The 18640-nt window shown below is 38.2% G+C and overlaps 1 protein-coding gene across 2 annotated transcripts in view; it reads right to left on the bottom strand.

Annotated features, from left to right (window-relative positions):
- The window catches only part of DNAJC2 (DnaJ heat shock protein family (Hsp40) member C2), a 25355-nt gene extending 6715 nt beyond the window's left edge, over window positions 1–18640 (bottom strand). The window contains exons 1-10 of one of the 2 annotated variants that reach the window (XM_060020289.1): window positions 18424–18640; window positions 16367–16557; window positions 13459–13534; window positions 7393–7491; window positions 6192–6333; window positions 4632–4712; window positions 3680–3745; window positions 3087–3178; window positions 2887–3008; window positions 2327–2476 (exon numbers count right to left, since the gene is read on the bottom strand). In XM_060020289.1, coding sequence (XP_059876272.1) covers window positions 2327–2476; window positions 2887–3008; window positions 3087–3178; window positions 3680–3745; window positions 4632–4712; window positions 6192–6333; window positions 7393–7491; window positions 13459–13534; window positions 16367–16557; window positions 18424–18487 — 1083 coding nt within the window. In that variant the 5' untranslated portion in view covers window positions 18488–18640. The remainder of the gene's footprint in view (window positions 1–2326; window positions 2477–2886; window positions 3009–3086; window positions 3179–3679; window positions 3746–4631; window positions 4713–6191; window positions 6334–7392; window positions 7492–13458; window positions 13535–16366; window positions 16558–18423) is intronic. The other variant, XM_060020290.1, reaches the window with a different exon arrangement.

The raw sequence follows: 18640 nt of genomic DNA, 5'->3' as shown, positions 1-18640 counted from the left end.
CCATAAGTATTGGTGTTTGCCAGTGTCCCATCTCCACCCTCCTTGCTCTATAGTCTCCCCTGGGGGGATCTCCACTACTTGCCATTGAGATGTAGACGACTCTGTGACAATCCCACTCAACTCCAGACTTTCCATCAAAGTTAAGTCACCTACTGAGTATCTTCATCTGAGTATCTCAATGCACTCAACATGCCCTAAACTGAAATCATTCTTCCCCAGCCTTTTCCTCTTCCTTTGTTTTCTGTTTCACTGAATAATGCCATCACCCATCCAGTATTCCATGCAAGAAACCAGGACATGTATTAACCCTTACTCCTCTTCCACCTCCAACATAAAATCAATACCCAACAGGCAACAGCCAATCTTACCTCCTAAATGTTGGTTCATTTAATCTACCTTCTTTTCCCACCATCTCTTTTAGTTCAAGGCCCATGCTCTCACCTGGATTATGCAAAAGACTCAATTTGTCTCTGCCTCTAGTGTTCTCACAGCATCCTGAGCATAAGTGACTCAGGATCAGAGTCACTTTTAAGCTAGCAAGATATATAATGCTCTTCAAGACCTGGCCCTTCCTTCCTCTGGCTCATTAAACCTCACTTTTCTGGATCTCTACACTCTCTCAATGCTCCCTGATCTCTCTCATCTCTAATCCCATACACACACTGCTTCACCTGGCTGAATCCCACTAGATCCAGAAAGCTTTCCTTGACCACCTGTTCGGTACCTTCTTGTCCTAGTACCCATCTTAAAGTGTTTCACTGGCCTGTTTTCTTGTCATTCTCCATCGTTAACCAGCAGATTCTTGAAGGCAAAGACGGTGTCGTCATAGTATCAACATCAATTATAACTGCTTGACACATAGTTAAGTGCTCATCACATATTTGATGAATGAATACATGAACTCATGCAGGAAAGGAGCTTATAATAAGTTACCAAAGGCCAGAACTTTAACCCTCATTTAGGCACCATCTCTACGAACTATTCAAGTTTTCTATTTTCTAACTGACCTTTTCAAGTTGTTGATCCAGTTCTCATTATGCCAAATCTAACAAGTGCTACATGTGAATGATCTCATTTAATCTTCACAACTCTATTTCTAGGTATTATTTCAGTTACTGTATAGGTGAGGAAATTGAGACATAAATGGGTTGAGGGAACCTCCTGAGGACCAGAGACAGGACATGGGAAGTGGAAAATTACTTTAAATCTGAGTGTATGCTCTCAACAACTATGATATCCTGCATTCTTCTCAGTATAATTTTCTAGGTGAAATCTGAGGAAAATCTTTCATTTTTTTCTATTTAGATTTTCCTCTTACTTACCAAAAGCTTGAAGAGATATCCTGTGCTTGTATTTTTATTAAATGTCTTTCAAAGCCTGCTAAATGGGGCAGGTTAATTTCATTAACTGAAGATTTAGGATGGCATATATTAGAATACATATACTAGTGTCTAGAGCCTCTGGACAGTCACGTGAAAGAGTCTTCTATACACAGTAAACATTTACATACTTGCTGAATTTAACTACAATGGTGTAGTATACTGTGTGGCAATCTCTACTATAGCTTGGAATTTCATTAATTTATTCATTTGATGCTACTTGATATGGAACAATACTGGCCTCTAACTTTACCAGTTTAAAAAGTAAGACCATCTCTTGGACAAAACTATATTTGAAAACTTTTGGGGTTTTTTAGTCAATATTTTTTAGTAAAAACTGTACCTGAACACAAACTACCAGTACTCAACTGAATGATATCCCTTTATTTAGATAAAAATGAAAGCTTTTAGATCCTTAAAAACAACACAAGTTTAACTTCTTAAAGAACTTTTTCTTTGATAAACATTGATTTTACACCATTAAGGAAGTAACCAGTCAAAACCAATTTTGTGGCACATTTTCAGAACAAACGATCCAATTTCTCCAACCAGGGGAAGGGGGAGAGATGGTGATGGTAGGGGACCTGCAACGGACACAACCAGGAGACACACAGCTGAAATCTTTGATCTTATTTAGATAAAAAGACATTGAGATAATCAAGAAGGTGTGAATATGGAACAAGTATTAGAATAATAAACAACTTTTTTTTTAGGTTTGAAAATGGCAAGATGGTTATGTTAAAAAAAAAAACAACAACCAACCCTATCAGAGTTGCATACTGAATATGCATGTGTGAAATTTTTAAAAAGTGAATTTAAAAACGTTTATATTCTGAGATAAAATGTGTACAGTAGTTTATATTTCCATAGTATAAAAATATTTTTAAGCTTAATCAGCAATTTGATTTACTTGTATGTAGTGCTTGTTCAATCACAGTCTGACGTACCTTGCATGAGTTTCGAAGTTTTTGTCTTTCCTTCTTAATGGCTTTTTTCTGGATATCTTTTTCCTTCTTTGCCAATAACGCTTGTTGTCTAACTTCCTCTTCTTCTTTTTCCTTTGCTAACCGAGCAGCTTCTAATTCAGCTTGTCTTTGCTTTAATAATGGAAAATAAAATCATTTAATAAGAAAATTAGAATTCCAAAATGCTCCATAATCTTATTCAAAAAATACAATTTTTAATAACTTAAATTACACAAAGGTAAACATCAACTTATCAAACACCGAAGGAAAAGCAGACGGTAAAGTTCTATAAAAATTTATTAGAAATGTAAAAAGGACATATTAGAAGTGAGTGTAGTATTAAGAAATTTACATGACATTATGTTTTTGCTCAATAAGAATTTGCTGGTAAGGAAGATCATTCTATCAACTGTGCCAAATGTCATGATTCTTTCATAGTAGCACCTAATTCTCTACTACTAGATTACAGTATTTAAAAATAGATCTGAAGATTGAAGATTTTATGAACATTTAAAATCCAACTTTGTCAAATGTCATCTTACTTTCTCTTTAGCTTCTTGCTCCTTCCGTTTTGCCTCTGCTTTTGCTTTCTTTTCTGCTTCTTTCTTGGCTTTTTCTTCTTCCTTAAATTTTTTTATCCTTGGATCACAGCTATATGCATTATCTACCAGAAAAAAAGTTAATCTTTTGAATTTCTAACATTTAATTAAAGAACTTTAAAAAAAACATCAATTATCCTTACCAACTAATGTTCTTATTCTGTTCATTTCTTCTTTTTTCCTTTGGGCCCTTGTTGCTCTGTTCTGCTTTTCAATCCATCTCCTTTCATCACGACTATAAAATAGGAAATATTGGAAATAAACTATTGCTTATGGATGGTATGACAGGAAAATATAATACTTTATAATTTAGCTACAATGCAAGTAATGTCTTGAAAGGTTAAAATGCTATGTCATTATTAACATTAAAGGGTAATAGTACTTACTATTATTTTTGGTTAATTTTTTGGGAACATTCATGTCAAAATAATTTCCCTACACATATAGGGAAAATGAAAATAAAACTGGTTAAGCAACCGGAAGAAAAAGAATTTGCTGACTTGAGCTTTATTGACAATTACATTCCTTGGCAATTTCTTAAGCTTCATAACCAACTATTGATCTGGCACTATCAAGCTTAACTTGTGAGATAGGATCTCAAAATACCAAAAAAACTCATTTAAAACGGATACACAGAGAAAATGCAAAAGAAAATATATGTGGTATATTTTTACATCATCACAAATACCAAAGAACCAAACAAATATCTTCCTTTATTAATGATTTACATACATACCATTCTGCTTTTTCTTTTTCTTCTTCATCTAAATAAGAGAATTCTCTCCAAGAATCAAAATTATACCTAATATAAACAGAAATAAAATAAAATCAAGCCAAAACAAATGAAAAAAAATCTTCCTTTTAAAATTAAGTTAGGTGCATATAATTTTAAGAAACTTTAATGATAAGTGGATGAGTTTGTTTTAATAGATCCCTCCCCTCTCTTTTGATACTGAACTAGCACTATACCCAAGTCTTTTTCTTCTTCTTTTTAAAATGACATTGTATTTGGTATGAAAGTCTAAAATACTCATCACCCCTAAAACAAAATCCCAGCTCCCTGCTATCTCTTCTGACTATTAGGTTTCTCTCTTGCCTGGGACTTGATGAAGTTTTCCCTGCCTTCACCGCCACTAGTCTGTCAAGTTTTAAGGGAACCTAGTAGTGGTCACTTTATCTGGTTTGTAGAGCTAAATTTTGTCATTTTTGTCTTACAGTGACTTTGTGTTTTCATATTTACCAGATACTTAATGAGAAAATATAGCACACATAATATAAAAATGGAAAATTAATACTGCGCATTAAAAATTAATTAATTAGTTATAGAGACAACATCGTCTTCATCATATATTCAAGTACTTAAAGAAATAGCTAAATGAAAAATTATTTTTTAATGATTCAAATAACTCCTTATTTTTCATTTTTTACTGCTACAGTGTGCTTGATATCTAGAAATCTGATAAATAGAAAACAGATTGAAAAAATAATCATAAGAGCCTAAATATTACATAGGAGATAATACAGCATTCTGTGAAAACCTTTTTGATTTCTAAACACAGTGCTTTTGTTCATTGAAGGTTCTGCAATTTTCCCATCCCTCAATTAATTTACAGAAGTCAGTCGAGCACTTATTGAATACTTACCTTCTTAAAAAATGAAAGCATGGGAGAAACAGTGTATTCACTCACCAGAAAGAATAAAATGCATCTACATCTTCAAATGATGAATTCATATCACCGAGTTTAGGGACATTTTTTTTATTTGACCATCTGAAATATTGAAAAAAGAAAAACTCAAAACATTTTGTACAAAAAGTTCAACAAGCTGATTTATTAAAAACAACAGTTTTTACTAAATCCCCTACAATATCCCTCCCCTATGTCCTCCATGACTAAGAGATGGAACTGGGAAATCAGCAGTGCAGTGCTGAAAAATGCAGGTGCAATAAAAGGTAGGGCAAGGGGAGAGGGGGTGTGAGGGGGAGAAACCAATGGAACAGTGTTCTAACCCTCAGGTTATCTTCAGTTCTGTAAATTACAGGGTTGTAGCAGCTGCCAAGCTGGCCAGGAAAAACAGGCTCTAACGCCACTTTTCAAGCTCACTTAGTCCTGCCCCTAAACAGGCAGTACGGAAGTGACCGGTAGGCCTTCCCTTTTAAAAAATGTGAATAATCACAGATGGAATAGATTTCCACCCCCTTATCGCCACCACTTTCCCCCTAAGAGTCAGACTTGTAGGTTCAGCACTTCACCCACCATCTCTAAAAGGACCCTGAGTTTGCTACTGACCCGTGTTTTTCCACTCTGTGAAACCATCCCACAAAAAAACATAATCCACTATATATATATATATATATATATATATATATATTAAAACCACCTTCAGCACTGTTACAAAACAAATGTGAGGAGAAAGGGTAGAGGAAATAATTAGTCTGCATCAAACTGCTAATCAAAGTGCTTCTCAAACTTAGCTGCCCATTAGAATCACCTGGAAGCATTAAAAAAACCTACAGGCATTCCAAACCAATTAAATTAAAATCACAATTTCTCCAGGTGGAACCCAGGCAGCGGGAACTGTTCAGGCTCTCCAACTGATTCCAATACGCAACTAAGATGCACTCTCAGGAAACCTTCCAATGCAGATGGAACCAAAAAATGTAGATTATTGGTTCACACTACTTAAAAACTGATTTTAATGAAATAAATTACATATGCTTTAATCTTAAATATAAATCATCCTTTGTCAGAGAACCTTATGATAATCAGACGCTCAAAAATAGAACAAAAGCTTTCCTAAATGATAATGGGCCAAATGCAGCAGTGTACCCATTAACAAAGGGGAAGGAAAGAATGGGAAATTACTGTCACTTAAGTATCAGCATCACACTACGTAAAGTCAACCATCGTTCCCCCAAAGGAAATTTAAAAGAAAAACATCCCATGAGTTGTAATTTCACTAAGGAAAGGAAGAACTTCCATTTAGAGAGCAAAATAAATTAGTAGAGTAAGTTCACCAGAGGCGCTCAATATTGTAGAGGATGAGGAGGACAAACACAAAACTATTACTAGCTATTACTAGAGGAAAAAACCAGAAACTTGGAACTACAAGAAGCCAACCAACAGAGCATCATAGCACAACCAGCCTCTGCATTCAGTTCAATTAAAGCTCATTTTTCTAAAAAAAAAAAAAAAAAAAAAAAGCCAGCCAATAGAGCATTATGATCACAAGGGGATGCCTTAACGCACCTGGAATTCCTTTCAAACACTGGGGAAAACACTTCAAAGAAATTGTCCTTTGCTTCACTTTTAGAAGGAACTGAGTTATCAAAAGTAGGATCTACACTGTTAAATGCTCGTCTTTTCACTGGATCAGATAACATTTCATAAGCTGAGGAAAAAAATCATAAGGTCACATCACCACAATGCTACATTTTTTTCTTAAAAAAAGTTATTTTTCATATTTAAAAATTTTGTGTGCTTGTGGGGAAGGGAGGATTTAGGTAATACCTCTAGCACAATGGGACTTAAGAACTTCTTTAAGTACCTCTTCTGGAAGGCAAAGGACAAAACAATAAACACTCAACCACTTTTTTTTTTTTTTTTTAACAATCCTGATGTTTATTTATCAAATTTCATCAGTGGAGTCATCGACCGGCTTTTAAAATAAGGGCAGTTTCATTATAATAGCATACTTGGCAAACCATATAAGTCCAGAAACACTCAACCCTTAGGAAAGCATGACTCTGAGGAAAAAGAAATAGCTAGAAGACTAACTGTTAGATCCCAAGGTTATGAAAGATCAAAGGATCTTTGACATCCTGAGCACTATGTATGAGTGGGTCAACAAAGAATAAGTTTGAAAGGTGTGTATACAATTTTTTAAAAATTAGCATCAAACTGTAAAATTACATTTAAGGAAATATTTAGGTATGGTGGCTCCCTCTCTTAATTTGCTTAATGAGGATATGGCTATTTAAATATCCATTGATGGCTGGGGAGGAAGTTGACAGAATCAACTTCTTCATTTAAATAAGCAAAACGTCTGAGGAACAGTTTAGCCCCGCAAAGTGTCTGAAATGGGAAAAGATCTTAGTATTCTCATTATTAAACGTAACAGGTATAAGAATTAACTCTAGGATGCGCTTCTCAAAAGAACCGCCTGGAGAATCTTGTTAAAATGCAGACTCCAATTCAGGAGGTCTGGGGCAGAGCCTGAGCTGCTGCAGTTCTGACAAGCTACCAGGGTTGCTGATGCTGCTGGGTAGGAGAGCCTCACTTTGTGCGGTGAGGCTCTGGGGGAGATTACCAGAAATAACCAGATGTTAACTGAAGATGTTTTAAAATGTTATGGTATAAATGAAGTACAATACGCATAGGACACCTAATCCCAGCAATTAATACATAATCTTCACTAACGGAAATTTCTGACTCTAAAGCGTTTTCTTACCTTTAGTTATGCAAGTGAAGTAGTCATTATCTCCTTCTTTTATTGGTTCACCAGCTGCTTTCCGTTTGTCTGGGTGATGTTTTAAAACCATTGCTTTATCTACAAAATAAGTCAGATTTAGATAATTTGTCCTTTTAGGCATCAAAGCTAAAAATAAAGATGAGCTAAATAGAGCCATTTCTAATAGCATAGTATTAGTTTAAAAAATATTTTCTCCTACAGTAAAATATATGCTTATTAAACAGAAATTAGAGAAATTGAAATAATTATTTTAAGAACTGGCCAAAGTGCCAGCACCCAAAGACAAGTGCCGTTCATATTTTGGTGTATTTCCACACAGACTTTTTCCCCCTTAAGCATATGCTTTCAAAAATGTAGCTATAATCATTTTATATATACCAATTTAAGTTGTGATTTTTTTCAGCTTAACATTACAGCAGTTCCATTTTCCACGCTGTTGCAAACTCTTCAAAAAATTTTAATGACTACTTAATACAGTATTTCAAGTAGATTTACCATAACTTATGTAACTGTTTCTCTACTGCTGGATATTTAGATTGTTTCCAGTTCTTCACTACTGTAAGTTAGTCAATTTGAATCATTTTGTAGAGAAGTATTTTTCCATATTTAGGGCTCTTTCTTCTTAGGATATACTCAGAGAAGTGAATTAGTGACTGAAAATGTAGGAACAAGTCCCGTTCTAAAAGTCATACCACTGCACACCCCTATGGGAACATCCTTTTCACCACAACCTCAACACTGGACCCAATTATTTAAAACATGATTATCACTGGTGCTCAACAAATTTTTTGCTGTTCTTTATTTCTACACTTCATCCTTCATTTATGGAGGAAAGAGAGGCTGTCTCAGTTTTTTCTTCTTAGTTTGTGTGAGTCACTTTACAATGACTAATGGCTGGCTGTCAACATCTACTGAGCATTTAATATGTGCCAGCATATTTTTTTTTTTTTTTTTTTTTTTTTTTTTTTTTTTGCGGTACGCGTGCCTCTCACTGTTGTGGCCTCTCCCGTTGCGGAGCACAGGCTCCGGACGCGCAGGCTCAGCGGCCATGGCTAACGGGCCCAGCCGCTCTGCGGCACGTGGGATCTTCCCAGACCGGGGCACGAACCCGTGTCCCCTGCATCGCCAGGCGGACTCTCAACTACTGCGCCACCAGGGAAGCCCGCCAGCACTATTTTTATCAGTTGATCTTCTCAGTAACCCGCTGAGGAAAGTACTATTAGTTTCTCCCTTTTACAGATGAGGAAAATGAGGCACAGAGAGGTGAAATAACCATTTAACCTCTATGCAACCTGTCCAAAGTCCTGGCCAAGTTGGGCTCCAGTCCAAGCAGCCTGACTCCTAAGCCTGTGCTTGTATGCTGCCTCTCCTAGTCAATCATGTTTGATGCTAATGCTTTCCACAACTGCTGTGATTATTCTTGTTGTCAAAAAACATTCAGTTTAATTTATATTTACTGATCATTTCCTTTATAATTTTATTCTGGTACTTATAAATGTAGGTCTTTCATTCTGCAAAAGTTTGAGATATATGTTTCTATTTTAATATTTTCTACGGTCGGAACTGAAAAGCTTATTTTTTTTTCCAAAGTCCTAATACCATCTGATAATCCTCCCTTCTCTACTAATTTGTGACGCCTCCTTTATCACAGTAAATTTTACCAGGGTCTGTTTCTGGTTACCTATTCCTGTCCCTGGATTATCTTTAAAATGACTATAGCTTTCTAATTTGATGGTAACTTCCAAAAACTGTGTATTATTTTTGTGTATTTTTCTTGCATCTGGCTACCTGACTCAGCTCTTTCAGTTTTTAGGTAGATCCTATATTACCTACAAATAATGTATTTCTTTCTTTCCTTCTAATAGTTCTCTCTCCTTTAATATCGTTAATTCTCTGACCCAAACTCCCAAATAGCATAAAAGTAAGGGGCAGGTAAGCTTCCCCCATGGGTTTTTATGGTAATATCACTAATGTCACACAGTTAAAAGTTTGTTGGCAGTGAGTGTGAAATACTTATCTAAGTAGGGAATTAACTGCATTTCCTTTCAAAGTTGTATTTACCAAAAAGGAGTGGATATTAAATTGTACTATATGTACTTTCACATTCTTCTTAGGACATCACACTGACATATTTCCTAAGAGAAATCTTGTTCATGGGCATTATTCTTTAATATACTGTTGAATTCAATTTGCTATTTTTTTAATTAATTAATTTTGTTTTATTTATTTATATTTTTGGCTGTGTTGGGTCTTCGTTGCTGCACACGGGCTTTTCTCTGGTTGTGACGAGCAGTGCGCGGGCTTCTCATTGCAGTGGCTTCTCTTGCTGTGGAACACGGGCTCTAGGCACGCGGGTTCAGTAGTTGTGGCTTGTGGGCTCTACAGCGCAGGCTCAGTAGTTGTGGTGCATGGGCTTAGTTGCTCTGCGGCACGTGGGATCTTCCCAGGCCAGGGACTGACTATCAGGCTTGGAAGCTAAGTAGCCAGGAACAATAATCACACCATACCAGACAGTTCAGTGGTGTGATGACCCCACCACTGTTGGGCACTGCAGGAACACAGCACAGGCTCCTCCCATGGCCAGTGCTTGGGGAAAGCTATAGCTTCTCAAGGCGCTGCTCTTCCACCCCTGCTGTCAAAACAGATGCTGTTCAGCTCGGCCTAACTCACATCGGTTCTCCTTTGAAATGCTGAGGAGTAAAACCTAAGTCACATGCCTACAAACATTCTCTATCTCAAGTCGTATCTTTTTATAATAATTCAGGCAACTTTTCTTCTTTATTTGCAATTACTGTCTGTTACATTCATTCTGACCTCTTCTTTAGGGAAATCTGACATCTCTTTATTCTTTCCTTCTGAATCTTGGGAGCATTCCTCAAGGCTATCCTCTGCTTTACTTTGTTTTCTAATTGTACGTCAGCCTTTCGAATTCTAAATGCTGCTCTCCTGTTTTTAGTTTCCAGGCAATTCTACTTTTTTCTCGCTAGTCTCTTTCTGCAGTGCCTATGCTGCTCCCACCCCGCCCCCCGCCCCCAAGGCAGTGTCTTCATATCTCACTGACAACATGCAGCAATTAAGTTTTCTTTTGAACCTGATTATAAAGTCTGAGACAGATGATGTATGTCTCAGTTTTCTGTTGGATAGTCTCCTCTTATGCTACAATGTTTTTTTCTTCATTGACTTTTCCACCTAATCACCTCTAGTCATTCATGTACAGTAGGGCATCCTGAGATTCTCCTATATTCTGTTCCAGGGGTGGGGTTGGGAGAGGCAAAAGATGTCACCCAATATTAAAAATAAGGCAATAAAAAAAAAAAAATAAGGCAATGGAGGCCGAAGAACAGCTGTTGTGTATATTTACTGAAATTTCAAAGACCTACCTCTCCGCCCTTCCCCACCAAAGACAGTTTCTGGGATGTTTTGAGGGTACATTAGCAAATGGGCTTTTATTGTACATTCATATTTCTATTATTATAAAAAGTCTCTGATTTTTTTTAAATATTATAGTTGATTTACAATATTGTGTTAGTTTCAGGTGTACAGCAAAGTGATTCAGTTATATATATATATATATATATATATATATGTATTTTTTCTGATTCTCTTCCATTACAGATTATTACAAAAAGTCTCTGATTTCAAATTTTTAAGAAGCATAATATGAAACAGTTTTCAGTTTAAAACATGGGAAGTATTTTAAGCTAAAATGATTAAGTTTAGAAAGTTCAAATCAAAGATTTTACTTCCATGTAAAGAACAGCAAACCTACATGCATCATATGCCAGTGTGGCAGTTTTTCTTCAAGAAAAACATTGAAATACCACTGTTAGTACTCAAGTACTTTCTCTTAGCCCATCATTCAACTTTTCTAGTATATTCTTTTCAGATCATGCAGAAAAGGAAGAAAAGACCACTTACTTTATCCACACATAATTGAATCCCTAATTTTCATTATAGCAATTCAAAATATCAATAAACAAAATTAAAACTTTTTACAAACTATTATGTATAAAATAAGCTGTAAGGATATATTGTACAACACAACAATATTTTATAGTAACTATAAACGGAGTATAACCTTTAAAAATTGTGAATTGCTACATTGTACACCTGGAACTTATGATACTGTACATCAACTATACTTCAATTAAAAAAATAAATTAATTAAATAAATAAAATGTAAAAAAAAACCCACCAACCTCCTTTATGTGTGTGTTTGTGATAGGATTCAAGAACTAGAAGGATCTCAACTGTCATCAGTCTTACATTATTATTAGGTTTGTCTGTGCTAATGATTATAAATTTGCAAAGAATAACTTTGTATTTTTACTTTTGGACAAGATTTCAGAGAGCAGTAAGTAGCAACTGTCTATTTTACAGTGACAGAGGAAAGAGAACAACAGTCTGCTTCTGAATAAATACTGAGAATATTCAGCAAGGTGGCAGAGAGTGAATCGCAAACCCACATAACGTTAATAATCTGTACAGTCAGGGTGCAAAACTTCTGGCAACAGAATATTCAAAAATTAATCTCGGGGCTTCCCTGGTGGCGCGGTGGTTGACACTCCACCTGCCGACGCAGGGGACACGGGTTCATGCCCCGGTCCGGGAAGATCCCACATGCCACGGAGCGGCTGGGCCCATGAGCCATGGCCGCTGAGCCTGCGCGTCCGGAGCCTGTGCTCCGCAATGGGAGAGGCCACAACAGTGAGAGGCCCGTGTACCACAAAAACAAAACAAAACAAAACAAAAAAAACTCTATTATCCCAATAAAACAAATGGACTTAACAGAAGCAAATGGATGTTTCTTTTACAATTATTATACATTTTTTATCTTTAGAGAAAGAAACAATTCCTTCACCTTAAAACACCAACTGCTTTCCTAGCTCTCAATCACTTCTGGTTCTTTCACAAATTATATGTGTCAAGAAATATTTGGTATCTGTATGCTATTGCAAATACTTTTCCAGGGCAAATGAATTTTCCTGGCATTATGTATATTGCAATGACTATTCATACACACTAACATATGCTTAATCTAAAATCATGCCAGCTTTTAAAGAAATCCAATCATAGGTCTAAAATAATCTCATCAATTCCTTCACCTTGTTAAAAAGTATTTCCTGTGACTTTCCTAAATACAAGCATTAATGAGAAAATTTTGAGTTTATCTACTAAGGCTCAACTAGCATTTTTCAGCGTGAAGTAGGTCTCATTCAGTCATCTTCCTCCAAGTGCAAGACTTTCTCTGTCCCTGATTCCCTCCTCCTTTTCCATATGGCCACAATCTTACCTCCTCTGACCTCAATATCCATTCTCTAGAGTAGAGGGCAGAACTCTGTCCTAAGACAAAACAGAAAACTCATCACCTTCACCTCTTTCATGAAACTTTACTAATCAGGTGAACCGAATGGTGTGTAAGGAATTACGTCCACAGGACTGCAAAGGACAGGACAGTTCGACAGTTCACACCACTAAGGGGATGGTGTTTCATAAGGCCTATAAAGACTGGGTTGCCAACAATTCCTGCCCCCGTTCCCCCGCCCCAATTTTTAACCTTGTCAATGAAAAGAACAATGAAACATCAGATAACTCTTTCTTCCACAGAAGACACAGGGTGGTATCAACAAAGATGTGACCTAAGATCACAAAAGAATATTGAAAAATCTAAGTAACAAGGCAACTTCCACTAAGTACAGCTGGCCATACTTCCAAGGGGAGGTGAAATATTATTTTTTAAAAGCTTGTTATTGGAATAGTGTTCTTTATCCTGACACACACACACACACACACACACACACACACACACACACACACACACACACACACACACACCTGATTTCTTGTTCCTAATGAGAAAGTCCATTCATGAGACTGCATTTTTCTGGTTTTGAAGGTAAGAGACTGTGGTTACACATCATTATACCATAGAACACATGTTAAATCTAGAGTTATGGCTATAGACTATGATCTTGCATATCTTTTCAAGAGGATAACATTTCCTATACCAGATATTTGATTATTTCAAAATAACTAAGTACTTACGAGCTGCTTTAATCTGTCTCTGTGTAGCTTTGTATCTTACATGGCCGAGTCCAAGTACTGCATAATGATCTTGGTTCTGATAAAGACACAAAATGGGAGTCAAGTTTGAAATGAAGCCATATATCATATTCCTTGTGTTGGTACCCTAAAACAGTTTCCCAAAGTGAGACTCTCATAACAGAAGTCTAGTGAGATGTTCCATATAAAATGGGTTCTGGGACTTCCCTGGTGGTGCAGTGGTTAAGAATCCGCCTGCCAGTCCAGGACACATGGATTCCAGCCCTGGCCCGAGGAGATCCCACATGGTACAGAGCAACTAAGTCCGTGCGCCACAACTACTGAGCCTGTGCTCTAGAGCCCATGAGCCACAACTACTGAGCCTGTGTGCCACAACTACTGAAGCCCACACACCTAGAGCCCGTGCTCCTCAAGAAGAGAAGCCACCGCAATGAGAAGCCCATGCACCGCAATGGAGAGTAGCCCCAGCTCGCTGCAACTAGAGAAAGCCCATGCGCAGCAACAAAGACCCAATGCAACCAAAAAATAAGTAAATAAATGAATAAAAAAAAAAATAACAGGTTCTGAGGTCATGGAAGTTTGGGAAATGTGGACCATTGTATACAGCCTTCTTAATAATCTGTACGCACAGAAACCAAACAAAGGCTCTGAGAAGTCCTGCAATTAAAAAAAAACAAAAACAAGCAGACGGAAACCTATATAGCCCAGCATTTTCCAAAACTTGACCAAAGAACTCTTGGTCTTGTATTTCTCTTAATACATATTAATATGCTATGGGCATCCTTAAATCAAGGTACAGCCAGGAAGATTTCAGAACTGAGGGGAGCATTACAGTAGTCCCAGTAGGTTGGGCCAGTGGCAATGACAGGACAGGAGCCGTGGAGCAAAGAAGGCTGGATGGAAATTTTGAGAAACTGGGGATGAGGCTTCTCTGGATAGGAAGCACCTGCTTTCATTTCTGCTTTGGTTAACATCCTTACAAATCTAGAGATTGAGGTAGCACCTGAGTGAAGGCTCCTTACCCAAAGGGTGTATCTAGTATTGGAGAATGAGTGGGGAGAAAGAGGGCTTGAGGGCATAAAACACAGGAGAAAAAAGTCAAATAGGGTTGACTGGTTTTCCTTTAAATTCAGGACTGCAAACTCCCTAAGGATGTGCTCCTTTATTATGTCTGGCACTCACACTTTGTTCCAGTTGGTTTGCTTTTCCACTCCCTAAGACTATTATTACGTATTACTACATACTTCAGTCCTCTAGTCTTTCCTTAAACCTCACAGACCCTGCTCCACCCTCTCATCAATGGCCTTGCCTCCTGCTTAATGAAAAAATTTAAATTATCCTACTCAAATTCCAGCATCTTTCTGCCATCTTACCTGCACCCATGCATCTTTCCCTTTCCCTCACCATTGAGAAAGCCTATCCTACTGAGACAAATTACTCCATCCCTCCTGGTTCTGAACCACCTTCTCTATGTCTCTCAAATGCTAGCATCTTTCAATTGTGTTCTAAATTTCAACTGGATTATTTTCATCATTGTACGAAGAAGCTCTGTTATCTCTCATCTTTAAGACCCTCCCATGACCCCACTTCCATTTCTTTGCTGCCCATCAAAATTAAACTTCTTGAAAAAGCCATCCACAGAACATTTTTACCCCCTCTAGCATTCATTTTCAAACCACTCCAATCTAGTTCTGCTCTGTCCATTCTCACCCCAGGGGCTATGAAGCTGCTCTCTTCAGTATCAATTTCCAGCTGTCAAACACAAGATGACCCAGCTGCCTTCACTTGCCTTCAACTCTCAGTGGCAGCACAGCTGACTCTTTTCTTGAAACGTTATTTTCCTTTAGTTTCTGTGAATCCACTGTTTTCCTCCCATCTTCCAGTAGCGTTTTTCAGCCATTTTGACTGGCTTCTCGAAGCCCTGCCAAGCTCAGTCCTCGGGCTTCTTTCTCTCTATATACTTTGGTCCAAGGTGCCGTGACCCATGCCAGGGCTAGAAGACGGTAGGTGCCCTGTAAATGCTCGCAACTCCCCAGTTCATTCTAGTGTGGACTCCTGAGCTCCAGATGCAGAGACACGACGCTCCCCACAAACTTCCTTTTCCTGCAACCCTGTGCTGGTGACTGACACCACAGTCTAGCCGGTGACTCAAGCTGGGATGATCACGGGTCTTCCCAGTATGTTCCCTTCTCTTGGGCGGCACAGCCCAGGTCTCCAAGACCTGTCAAGTCTATCTCCCCGAAAAACAAATCCGTCCCTTTGTCCTCAAAACTTGGCTACCAATTTAGTTCAAGCATCAAGCACTCATTCGCAGGCTTGGATTACGGCACTAGCCCCATAAAGGCAAACTGTTCCCTTCCCCTCTGGTCCTGCCCTCCCTTTTCAAGCAAGTTTCTGTACTGCCAGGAGAACTACTATTCTAAAATTAACTCAGAAACTTTTGATGACTTCTTACTACCCCCAAAATAAAATATAAATTCCTTCCTTGGCATGGCATGAAAAGGACACAACAGAGTTTCATCTAGACTCTGTTTTCAGTCTAATTTCTCACTGCCACCCCTCAATATGCTACTCTACCCTTCACCAATCCCTGAAGAGGCAGTGCATATTCTTTTACTCCTTTGTGTCTTTGCATATCTATTCCTTCTGCCCGTAACACCTTTTTTCCCTTCTTGTTTCATAAACTGTCACTTAATCTTTTAAGACCAACTCAGACATGGCTTTTTCTGGATTTCTCCATCAGAGATAGTATCCTAGGGCTACTGCTGTCCCACTCAGGGCTTAACAATAAACAGGTGCTCAATCATGATTATTTTGTTGAAGCATCTTAAAACATGGCTTAATAATGGAAAACTGCCATCTGACCGAACAAGATTCAGATATTAAGTACCTTCCAGTCTTTGGGATCAAGTGTTTTCAGCATGGGAAACTCTTCTAACTGCAATTCTTCATCTTCTGATTCCTCTGATAATTCTTTCTTATCCTCCAGTTCCTGAAAAGAGGCAGAAGCATTTCTGTTTCTCCTCTTAACAAAAGCTTCAAACCATCTTCCCACAGGTTCAACTTGACAGAGTGTTGAGGCTGTGATTGAAAGCGTTAAGAGAGGCTTCAATGTATTGCATGGAATAAATCTGTTCCAAGGCAATAAATAAGATCAAAACAGCGACTGCATCAGAATATAATTTTAAAACCATCAACTGAGAAAATAACTGCAGTAATCCAGTTAACATGAGGGTTATCAATAAATAATCATTTCCTAGTATTTACAGAGAGAGATTCAATCAACCTCTTCCAGTTATCTGACAAAACAAGACATTGGGCAATGTCAACAATAAATCAATACTTTTCTGGGGATATGAAAGGAAGATGAGGAAAAGGGAGAGATGTTGCAAACTGCTTTCCTTTTAGACTTGTAATAAAGCAATAAATAATTATAAACTGTCAAGAGCCAGCCTCATCAACAAAAATCTAAAAATAACTCAAAATATCTTAATTATTAATACCTGAATTTAGATAGCTTTCAAAAATTTTAAGAATCCACTAGCAATGATTTTTTCTGAAAGACGATTTTCAAGCAGCTAACAGGAATTTACTAATGAAACTGTGCTTTAGTGGAACAGCTTTGAATCTGAAATCAGAAGCTCTGGATTTCAGTGCAGGTTTGACAATTAGTAGCTATATGAAATGAGTCAACGATGCCTTCAACTGTAAAATGGGAACAATACGTATCTTATCTGGTTCCTTGGAAGGATTGAATGACAAATGATAAAAGCACTTTGAAAGTCACAAACTGTTAAATAAATGTAAGTCTTTATCATTATTCCTGGAAAGTGGGGTAAGTCACTATATATGTGTACATTAACAATTCAAAAAAGGTAGTTTGGGTCAGGAAAAAAGTGAACATCTTAATTTTAATTTCATATTTCAAATGAAAGCAAAAAGCTTTACTGTCTGGCAAAAACTCAGATTTAAGTCTTCCCTTGTACCTAATGGCCACAATTTTGTAAAAATAGCTGACTTTTCATGTTTTGTGTTGGGAAATTAAGATTTCTTCTATCATTCACAGGAGAGCATTCAAAAACACTATATTCAAGAAATACTACCTGTGTAGTGTGGGTGTGGCTTTCAAGAACATGACCTTTCAAGCCTTTCCCTCTACTTGTAAGATTACACAGAAACTTCTGTAAGCAGGAACACAACACGTGCCATGAGATACGTCCAATATCACATACAAGCGTCTGTATACGTGGCTATGGTAATCAATGAAATCACTGAAATTAGAGATCCTTTAAGTTTACAATACCATGACTGTCCTGGGCTATAAATCTAAGAACCTACAGCAGCAGGACAAATTTCACCCCCCCCCCCTTTTTTTTAAAACTGAAGATAGTTGACTTCCACAGAACAAGTTTCACTTAATGACTGCCTTTAAAAGTCTGTTTACACGGGTCTTACCACCAGCATACAGTGGTGTTTTCATATTGAATATGAGGAGCAGTGTCTGAGTCGGGACATTTAAAAAACGAAGCCGGAGCAAACGTAAAAGGGGAGAGAGGTGTTTGAGCTCCAGCTGTAAGGCTTTGTAGGGCCCCCGGCACGTGGGGTGCTCGCTGTGGGCAGTCTCCTGCCGTAGGCAAGATGCTTATGAGAACCTTTTTAGGGTACTGGAGGGTTCGGTCCCTAACTCCTCCGCCCAATCCATGAGTCAGCAGCCGCGAGACAAGGAAGAAACTGCGGGGGCAGAAGGAAGACGCCCCCCTTCCTCCTTCCTTCCAGTCTGGGGAAGGACTTCTGTATAGCAGGGAGCAAAAAGACACTTGTCACGGCCCCACACTCTATAAGCTACTTGCCAGGAGCAAGGGTAGAGAGGTTTCGGGGTCGCCAAGGTGGAGGCCCGAGGCAGGGGCTGCTGAGGCTAGACTGAGCAGGGGTTGAGTGGGCACGTACCAGAGGTCAGAGCATGGGTGATGGCGGTGCCCCGGCCTTCTGCAGCGCTTGGCAGGAGCAGCATGATGACGCCAGAGCCAGCCCCGCGGGCGCAGCAGTTCCCGTCCCAGGCGGAGGGCTCTTAGAGTCCCGCCAGCTCTACCTCCCCGTCCGAGCCTCGCGCCTTGGCTCTACGATGTCCAGGAACCGGCGCATGGAGACGACCAATAACTACTTC

This window comes from Delphinus delphis, chromosome 9 (assembly GCF_949987515.2).
Source record: "Delphinus delphis chromosome 9, mDelDel1.2, whole genome shotgun sequence".
Taxonomy (NCBI): Eukaryota; Metazoa; Chordata; class Mammalia; order Artiodactyla; family Delphinidae; genus Delphinus; species Delphinus delphis.
This window is presented reverse-complemented; position numbering and strand designations above follow the sequence as displayed.